Below are 10,264 nucleotides of genomic sequence, written 5' to 3'. Positions count from 1 at the left end.
TGGAAGGAGATGCTTTGAAGGGACAGACAAGAAGTCCTGCCCAAGGATGGGCAGGAGGAACCTCCGTCATGGAAGCCTGGAGACGTGGGCAGTTTGTGCCCCTGCTTGGGGCAGSGATCAGACCTGGGGCCATTCGGAGGTTCCCTGGACATCTTCCATGGATGCCGCAGGCACCAACTGCAGCCGGACCCTCCTTCCGGCTCCTGAGGAGCATCRTGTAAGACATGTCCCCATTTCCAGCGAGATGAACCTGGTTTAAATCTTGCCCCACCGCTCTATTTTTAGGCYCCCAAACTGCATTTTTTGTCTGGGTTATTTGTGCTGCCCCCACTCCCTTCTTTAAGAGCGTCTGGAAACGTTTAGGATGTGTCCAATTGCGCTAGACGTGCCGGGGGGAGCGCTCCGTGTCGGCTTGAGGTCTCTTTGAGAAGCAGAGCTTTCTAATTTGTGATTTTACATTTTATATCACATGAGCGTTTACTTCATTTCGCTTATTTCAGGTGTTGCCTGGATCCTAAGTTCACGCTCACGCGTTTAGACTCACTCGTGCCCTTCTCCAGGGCCCCTTTCAGGTCGCTCCTTCTCTTGCCCCGCTCGTGGAAGGAGGCGGTGATGGGGTCCCAGTCTGGCACCGTCCACATCACGGTGGCCCCAGGGCTCTCCTCAGCTCCCTGGTCCCATCACGGTGGCCCCAGGGCTCTTCTCAGATCCCTGGATCCATCCTCGGGATCAGGCCGAGGCCGGGAGCGGCTGGGGCTCCCAGGGCAGCTGGGGATGAGGAGCAGCACCACGAGGACACCATGAAGAGCATCGGCTTCTAGCCAGGGATTCGATCTTCTTGCTGCTTCTTTTCCTTCCCCCCTTTCAAGCTGGTTATTTGCCCTCTTTTTCATCCCAAGGACCTTATTGTAGATGTCATTTTCTACTTGTTTGTGGCAGCCTTGACATTTCTCTCCCAGTATTTCCTTCTTACTGCTCCAACCCGTCTCCTTGATGGACACCAGGAAGAGGTGGAAAGGCCCTTCMTTCCTCTCTCTTTGGAGCCCGGCTTGCCAGGATGCTTGGCAGTGTTTTTCTAGGCCTTCCATCCTTCTGACAAAGAGATATGGCAATTTTTGCAAGAAATGGGAATCCCCCATACTTCTGCTGAAACTCAGAGGCATCCTGAGGCAAACGCCAGCACTGCACAAGTTGTGCCATGAATCATGTTAATGCAGCAAACCCGGCACGAGGCACCACCAGAGGTCTTCTTTGCACGTGAGATCTAATGATTTGCAGGTTTCCCACCACTGATGCAGGTAAGAGCATCAGGAGTCCTCACAGCCGGCTTGCTGAGCACAGAGTCAGCTTTGGCAGATACTGCCTTGAGTAGCGACAAATATCTAAAATATTAAGACCAGCTGGGCTGCCTCTTTGCAGCAGGTTTCAGTCTCAAAGCAAGTCCGTGGTGCTGCATCCCTTCCRCCCACGAACTCGTGAGCTCCAGGGGGATTTTACCACTGCAAGTTGCTGCCACCTTGTCTTTAAYGGACCCCAAGGTGCAAGCGTTGCTCACCGCTTCCGACCCGCCACCGGCCTCAGGCCCCGGGACCCCTCCACCACAGCACGTTTGCTAAGGTTTTTAGTTGCTGCTGTTGATACCAAACTCCCACAGCCCATTCCTTCTAGCGGCTCTACGAAACTTTCAAAAGCAGCATCAAAATAGGCGAATGAGCAAGTTTTGTGCCCGCAGCACTGCCCCCCTGGCTGCCAGGGCTCCCCGGGAAGGCAGGTTGCTTCAAATGAACCTGAAAAACAGCCACTGAGCGGCCACTGGGAGCCTTTGCTCCCTGCAAAACCTCACACCTGTGATTAGACATGAACCAGCCAACGTGCAGTTTGCTTTTGATTCAGCGTCAGAGCGTGAGGCGCAAGGGACAAGGAGGATTTGCTGGGAGGAAGGTAATCTCTTTAGTTGTGCAACTCACCCGTTGCTCAGAAAAGCTCTGAACACGAGCGAGGAGGAATCCGATTGTGGCAATGGTTAAAGAATTAAGAACAACTCTCCCATGGGCACCAAAAGAGGGAGAAATGAACAAACCCAAGCCCTCAATTGCATGTTTCTGTATAATAATCAGGATACTAAAACGGGGAGAGATGACCTGGCATCCCGTGTGACCTCAGTTGGGCTGTGACAGGCTGATTATACCTTGGCATATGGACAAGCCGTTTGTTAAGAAGAAAATATCGGTCATATTCATTGTGTCTGCTATTATATAAATTACAATGTTGGAAACGTTAAGTGACTAGAGGCTAAAAGTGAAGAGAAATGGCTCGATGTTACCAGGGATTGGAGAGGGAGCTCACCCTCCTGGCTGAACCACATTTGCTCCTTTAAAGCCGTTTTAGAGCAACCTTGGTGTGTGGAGGGGGCTACTGGACATGTAAAACGTTTTCTTCCCACATGGATCATCTCCTGGAAGCAGGATAGACCCCCTGGTGTTTCTAACTGCCTCCAAGCAGTGTCTGGCCAGACCCTGCAATTGACTGCACATGTGTCCCACACGCGCTGCCCTGCTTCTTACCGATCTTTTATCATCCAAGAACAGGCAAAATGCAGTGAAGAATTTTTACGTGTGATGACAGCTCATGCAGATCCCCTCTGGACCACAAACATTGAGAAGCTCCTTGGTTTTAGTGCTGCCCTGCCCAACGCAGGGCATAGGAGATAATCCTAACAGAGAAGACAAACAGAACCCACGTACCTAAACCCAGCGGCCACACAATGCTATTTTATCACATTTCCCGCAAAAAGCTACACGAAGATGTCTGTAGCTTTTTTTGCAGGGACACGAGGCCGTGTCCCTGCGATCACCGTGTCTGGCTGTGTGGGATTGGGAACACACTGCAAAGGGGAAGGGCCCAAACGCTCTCCCCGTTGTGTGCCGACACCCAGCTCAGTGCACCCCAGTGATCTTATCCAGCAGCTTCTACAGCACAAAGGTCGGGCAGGGAGAGAAATCCCCAGGGCTTCAGCTCTTGAAGATTAAAACCACRTTGAACATCACGTAGTAGCCAGTGCCCCGGGGTACTGATCCTGGAGCACTTCTAACCCACTTGGAATAAGACGCTGCACTGGGAATGAGATTTGGGGGTTGAGATAAAATATGCAAGTTCTTGGCTGTTCACATTTCTGGGTTGTGAAACAATCTTACGCRAAGGGAAAGGTTTCTGCATTGCAGACATTTTTCTTGCTATTAAGTATGTGATGTATTTGGTCATCAATGTGGAGAGACTTTATATAAATGGAGGCTTTGAGAGGAAGATGTGAAGTGTTCTTGACAAAGTTACATGGAATAGCTGTAGCACCAAAATAAGATTGGGTAAAAAGCACTATTAAACCTCCACTTAAATACTGTCTCCGAGTCTAGCTGTCATTTCCTAAAATAATGAAGCTGTCACTAATTGGGAAGCTCATTGCATTCATGTAAAGCACTTCTGTACATCTCCTTGTACCATGCCGGGGGATGCTAAATGAGCCCAAGAAATCATTGTGTAAGTSAAAAAAACCCTTTTAAATAGGAAAACTGTAAGCCCATTATGGCAGCTCTGGCAGCATGTGCTTGAAGCAGCACGATGGGCATTCCCGGGATGAAGGTGCCGGGAAACAACGCTCCGAGGTGGATTGAGCACCACTGTCTGTCTTTAGGCTCGTGCTGCAGCTCGTGCAGGACCCGGCCCGTCACCCTCAATGACCAGCACGAGGAACACCCCCGGCCTGCGCCACGTCTAACTTAAGCAGCATCTCCATGGCTTAAGCCGGGCTTGGCAGCAGCAGGAGCAACCCGGTCCTCGCGCGGGCGCCGCGGCCGCCCTGGCACCTTGGGCCTCGGCCTCCTCCCGGGAACCGGCCGCACAAGCAACGAACCACAGTGAGCTTTTGAGGAGTCTTTTTTATTAAGATAAATCCAGCAAAATTCCTAACAGTGGGTACATACAAGCAACCTGCCCTTTTAAAAGAAATGTTTGTATTTCATTTAAAAACATGATTACACTTTTTATTTATTTATTTTTCAAAACTGACAAAATAAAATTACATTTGGGAAACAACAGATTTCCAGCTCTTAGKTTTTTTTTTTTTTCATGAAAATATCTCACCTTCTTTATAAAAGCAACCCACAGAACCACTGGAATGTTTAACACAGTTATTTGTTTTGAGACCTCCCCACTTTAAGAAACCATACAACACATACAAGGGTAAAATTAAAATCTGAAGTCTGTAAGCATGACTTACACAAAAAGGGACACACTGACAGAAGTCAAAAGCTACCACCACTTATTCTTTCCATGTACCATACAAACTATTACAATCACAAAATTTAAAAACAATGATTTTTTTTGTTTTGTTTTGCTTGTTAGGGATTTAATTCCCAAGTAACCGAGATGAAGATGTTCCATAATTAAATTCATGCTAAAAAAACCTGCATTTATAAAATAGTTGATAAAAATATTCCTCTCTGTTAACAATACAGCATGGAGGTACAGATACCAAATGATGGAGATATAGGGCAGGGTTAACATTACTCGGACTTGGCTTCCTTATCATCAGATGCTTCAGCAGCTGGTGCCTATAAAAGTGTTTGGGAAGAATAGATATATTATTTTTAATGCTAATYGGATTCCGTTGTAACAAGCATCAAAGAGAGACTAGCGTGTAAGCACACACGGACAAGCATTTCAGGTAGACAGACAAGAACACACAGCTACCACAGAAAACATTAATACAGCAATATATTGGCTGATAATTCTTGAAATTAAACACAAAAGAGTATGAACTGATGATCAAGTTAATACTGGAATGCTAAAAAACTAAAAGGCAGGAGTCTGGAAGATAGATTAGATTGAGATCAGTCACACACTGGGTAAAATGGAAGTTCTCATCTCCATAATCCCAGGGATGTTTAAGAATTCCATGTAAAACCGGGACACTTGCCTATTGTCCCAACTTCAAGAAAAATAGTTCTCACCCCTGTTTTCTATAAAAATATCTGCTATTAATTTTTAAGGCGACTCATCAAACTTGCAAAGCTCCCGTCAAAGATCCTTTGAAGCACGTTAGCCCCATGCTGCCATTTTAGCAGGGAAACTTTTGACTTAGTTTTAAGAATGAAAGAATAAATTACCGACTGGCTATGTAATGACACTCAACACATGAAGGGAGAGCACTTAATCAAAAGCAACAGAGGGTGCAGCAGGCTCGTCTGTCCCTAAAACAGCAACAGTGGCCTGTAGCAAACATTGAACTTCTACTATGAGCAAGAAATCCACTAGGAAAAGCCAGAAGGAGAGGAAAAAAAACACAGTAGCCCTTAGGYAAGTAGCTGACGTGGTGAGAACCTGTAAGAAAAGAGGCTTGTACATGAGGAGACAAGACCAAGTTGTGTTTTGCAGAACTTCTGCTGAATTGTTCCGATGTGAAGAATTGTTCTGAAGAATTGTGTAAAACTTAAAACCAGATTTGTGGCACAGGCCCAGCCCGTGCTGAGCACAAGAGGCAACCCAGCAGCCCAGGCAGGACACGCAGTCAGCTCAGGGCTGCACAGCTGTCTCACTGCCTCCATCATCCCCAAATACGCTTACTGTGGCTCAAGTACCTCATTAGTTTTGGTATCTCCATTTTCAGAGTGGTTTTCTTCTTTAGCATCCTCTTGTTTAGTTTCATCTTTGCCTTTGGCTCCCTTCTTCCCTTTTGTTGCTGGTTTTTTGTCCTCCTTTTTATCATTTGCTGCTTTTTCTTTCTGTTAGGAAGGCAGATCATGATTATGTAAATACAGTTTTCACCTTATGCATCTGCATCCACACGGTCTCAGCTCTGAAGCCGTCCACACAACCTGCTGCTACTCACTGAACTTCCCTCTGACAGAACGAGGTGAAGGTTTCTATGGAGAAACTTCTGTTCTGCCCTGAATGTGCTACAGGGAAGTCCATAATATAAAAGCAACCATGGCTGGGGTTAAAAGAATTTCCATTTTAAATAGGCTTTCAATTAAATTAGCTAAAAAATGTCGGAGTTGAACTGGCCTGCATTTCTGCTGTGCTGCTCAAAGGCATACCAAAGAACAAAAGGAACATGTACAACCAGTGGAAACAGCAGAACACTTCAGATGTGCTGTTAATGCTGATTGAGAAAACCGTAACGAAGCCGAGGGACCTTCCCCCCCAGCCAGAAATATTCCTTGCTATAATAAGCCACATGCCCRGCCAACAAGTTGGGGCTCTGCAGCATCGTGTCAGTAACAAAGGAAACTTGGCCACTATCATTTAAGTGCAGTTTCTTATGTGGCTGATGAGGCTACATCAAAACAAAAGTGATGCTCCAGCTTCTGCAGGAACCGTTTTCCATACGGTGGGGTCAAATCCTGACCCGTGTGCAGCGCCAGGCTCCTCATTAGCGTCCCTTCTGAGCGGGTGCCTCTTCTTGCCACTACCTGCACCAGGGAGGCGAGCTCAGCTCCTCGCCCGGGTCACGCAGCCCCAGCAAGGGAGCCTGAAACACCTGCAAACTGCTCACCACAAATACGGTGAACATAAACAGGCAGTTCCTGAATTCCGTATGTAAGTTACTAAACYATATATATATATAGTTTAGTGTGATGGGGATGTTGTATTTGATGGCGTTGCCTTAATGACTGGAAGTTTAATAAAGGAAAGGAATGGGAGGGCTGCAAAGGCAGCCGGCGGAGGCCTCCTGGGCCGGGCACACACCGTGCTGAGCCACCCATGGGTGCCATGGGCTGCCCCTTGGCCCACRGAAGCCCCACAGGAGCCTTAAGGCTCGGCGCTGCTTCCAGAAGGACATCTGTTCCCTCATCCCGTTAAAAAAACCAACACAACACAGTATTGGCAGAGGTAAAATTGGCTTGTGGGCAAACCTAATGACTGTTCTCTAAGGAGTCAAGCCTCTTTCCCCACCAAATGAGTCCAGGAAGAAACACCCAGGGAAATTCCCAAGCTTCTTCGATCCTCTTAGCTAGTTCTCGGAGGTATCATCAAGGCAATATAATTTTATTAGTTTTTCCAAAATATTTTTTCCATACCTATGGCAATATCAATACAGCAATAAAGTCATGTGTTTTACATAGTATTTCATTTTTTTCCCCAGATCTTTTTTCTTTTCCAGTACAGGTAAGCTTTAAGAGGATGAAATCTACTTTTACACACAAAAGAGCATTCCAAGAACTGAAAGTTGTAAAGTTAAGCATTGGGGAAATAAGAAGTAAAGATGCCTGCACAATTCTTATTGCGTCCGCTTTTGCATAGATACTGAACCAGTATCAGATGGGATTTCCAGAGAGCCAGAAATGCAGCTTCAGCCTCCTGGCCTCAAAGCAAGAGCAGAAACTCCTCCGAGGCCCCAAGACCATGAGCTGGGCAGGGGACAAGGCAACGTCCCAGCAGAGCCAAGGGGGAGGCCACACGACTCTGCTCACGCCATAAGGGCTCCCCGAGGATGCCGAGCAGCCCGGTTCCTGGGTCCCCCACCGCTCTGCAAGGGGACCCCGCAGCGCGGCCGCCCACCTGGCGCGCAGGTGTGAGGAGCCTGCTCTGAGCGCCACTGCAGTCCCGTTTCTTGGGACGCTTTTGCTGCTCCGTAGAGTAACTCGAGGGGGCTGAAGAGTTTTGGTGATCTGGAAGTCTGCGACGCCACATGCAACTGCAAGGGCCTTTAAATGTACAAAGAGGGACTCTGCTCTCAGCAGGTCACTCCCTTCTGTAAGTAGCTGGTCTCTTGCACTTATGCTTTGCCCAAAAAACCTTCCAAAACCATGAAGGAAAATGTATGCTGGGAATGGGCTCAAAGAATCGGGAACGTTTTTCTTCTTCCGTCAGCAAATGCCTGACACAATGTGAGAGTTTGTGGGAGGAAGGGGACACAAAGAAAGACCTCTGGGACTCTAGGAATGTTCCCTTTTAGATTTCAAGTCTTCTCCAATGCCCAAAAGAGCTATAATTTTTTTAAAAGTTGACTTTACTATCTACACTGTCAGATATGCCAATATCTTTGACATCTCCAAAAATAACAAACCGAAGTGGATACGTAGAACTGTTATCTCTAGTCATTAAAGTTTGATAAACTGATGACTAACTGAAAACAGTGTCTTTTAATGAAATATAAGAAGAAACTATGTCTGAAAGGAGTATTTGCAATGCCGTCTCTAACTGAGTCTCTGGTCTCTATTCAAAGCATCCTTCTCCCTACCATACATTTTATGAAACACAGAAGGGCCTTGCCAGGCAAGCAGTAAAGTCTCAACACAACTAATTTAAAATCCCATCAGGTTGCCACTTTTCTTCACTAGCAATTGGTAAAAACTATCTTTGCATCCTTCACTTTATTTTAACTCACATTAATCCATTTCAGCTTTTTAAAGAAAATTCTGAAAATAAAGTGATTAGGTATGGACTTTTTCCCCCCCCTAGGAACACCTTGGGAAAAAAAAGAGTATAGCTTCAGCTCAAGATATCTGAAATACTTACCTTAGGTGCTGCCTTTTTGGGCTTTGGCTCCGGCTTAGGCGGAGCAGGTTTCTGTACAAAACATAAGAAACAAAGCGTCAGATGAACACTACAAAAGTTTAAAGAGTGTTTGTTACTTTTGAAGATTACTGAAAGAAAAATATTTTGAGCTGCAAGCTCCCCTCTAGTATAAGAAATGAATGTGTCAGAGACAAATTGGTTTGTTTTGCTCTCCAAAARTGCACTGCCCCCAAACACTTCAGTGTTTGTGGTACAGACATTGACTAGTGGTAGCAGGTGAGCCCTTCATCACTGTGCCTGGCTATCACTGCCTGCTGTGAGTGCAAATCTCTGTCAGAGATGAAACGCAGCAGCAACATTCGCAGATAATTTGGTGTATGAACACGTATCTTAGCTTCCACTAAAATTAAATACTTCTGTTTTAAAAAGTATCCAATATCCACTTGGCATTTGCAAGTAGTTTAAAAAAGGGTTGAATCCTCTGGATGTCCAGTCTGTAGAAGAGGAGCAAAGTGGAATGGTGCCTATAATGAGACTTTGGGCTGAACCCTAGAGCACCACATACATTTACACTCTGCAGGTCTCAAYCTACCCAACCAGTTGAGCCCTCAAAAATCAGAGCAGATAATTTATATGGGTATGAGTGGGTATCTGTAAAAGACCTGCAGAGAACCAATCCATTTGAAACCAGTATTCCTTGACCCAAGACACCTGCCTCATGCATCCAGACTGTGCGAACTAACACTGATCTTCTACCTCACATGAAATAGCTGGATACCAGCCTATGACGTGCTGATGCTGAAGACCTGGGAATTCTACTTTTGAACAGGACAGTGCTCTGACTGTGCCCCCAACCCGCTGCAGAGAACACACCATTTCTCTAGAGCTCTCCCCAGGAACACAAGCAGCATGCAATGCTGTATTAAATAAGCAAATAAAGGTACTTACAGCGGATAGTCTAGCCGACCTTCTCTTTGGCTGCGTAAAGAGAGAGATGTCAGCACAACTCTGAGCATTTACCACCGTGTGGTCCCAGACCCGCTGCCTACCCACGTTCTAGGTGTTCGGGGCAAATCACCAACCTCCTCGCAACGACTTTCTAAAAGTGTAAGTCTGTTCAACAGGTCTCGCTCCCRGCTGGCCTCTCTTTGCCAGGGCTAATGGTAAGTGAGGAATGTTCCCGCTATGGTGCCACTCTTGACAAACGTCACCCTGAGGGCGCCCATCTCGGRAGCGGGACCGTGGCATTATGGAGCATGGCCCATTCCAGAGCAGAGCGGGCTGGTTTGGCTGGGCCTGGGGCCGCAGACACGTCTGGGACCCCCCACATCTCTGAGGGGCCCAGGGCACCCGCTGCAGCCTGGGGCACCCATGTGGGCATCGAGGGGACCGGCSAGGGATGGGAGATCCGGGCTGCAGGGTCAGACCTACCTCCTCCTTTGCCTCGCCTTCAGCTGGAGCCTGGAAAACAGAGCGAGAGGCGGGTTAGGCGCCTTCCCGGCCGTGYCTGGACGCCCAGGCCGCGCTTAGCGTCGCCGCCGCCACCTGGGCCCGCGGCCGCCGCCACGCGGACTACACCTCCCACAATGCCGCGGGGCGGCCGGCGGGCCACGTCACAGCGCCGCCGCGTTCAAAAAGTTCCCGCCAAATTACCTGCCACAACAAGGTCGTTGCCGGCCCCGCGCAAGGACAATGACCCGGCGGCGCCAACGCGGCCCGGTTCGGCCCGGCCCGGCCCGGCCCGGCC

The 10,264-nt window shown here is 47.8% G+C and overlaps 1 protein-coding gene across 1 annotated transcript in view; it reads right to left on the bottom strand.

Moving 5' to 3' along the window:
* Nucleotides 1-4,208: 4,208 nt before the first annotated feature.
* The window catches only part of HMGN5 (high mobility group nucleosome binding domain 5), a 7,576-nt gene continuing 1,520 nt past the window's right edge, over nt 4,209-10,264 (bottom strand). Inside the window, exons 2-6 of the mRNA XM_026054631.1 lie at nt 9,949-9,978; nt 9,466-9,495; nt 8,518-8,568; nt 5,634-5,777; nt 4,209-4,607 (exon numbers count right to left, since the gene is read on the bottom strand). Coding sequence (XP_025910416.1) covers nt 4,560-4,607; nt 5,634-5,777; nt 8,518-8,568; nt 9,466-9,495; nt 9,949-9,978 — 303 coding nt within the window. The 3' untranslated portion in view covers nt 4,209-4,559. The remainder of the gene's footprint in view (nt 4,608-5,633; nt 5,778-8,517; nt 8,569-9,465; nt 9,496-9,948; nt 9,979-10,264) is intronic.

This window comes from Nothoprocta perdicaria, unplaced genomic scaffold, assembly GCF_003342845.1.
Source record: "Nothoprocta perdicaria isolate Ctin4 unplaced genomic scaffold, notPer1 scaffold_124, whole genome shotgun sequence".
NCBI classification, from domain to species: domain Eukaryota; kingdom Metazoa; phylum Chordata; class Aves; order Tinamiformes; family Tinamidae; genus Nothoprocta; species Nothoprocta perdicaria.
This window is presented reverse-complemented; position numbering and strand designations above follow the sequence as displayed.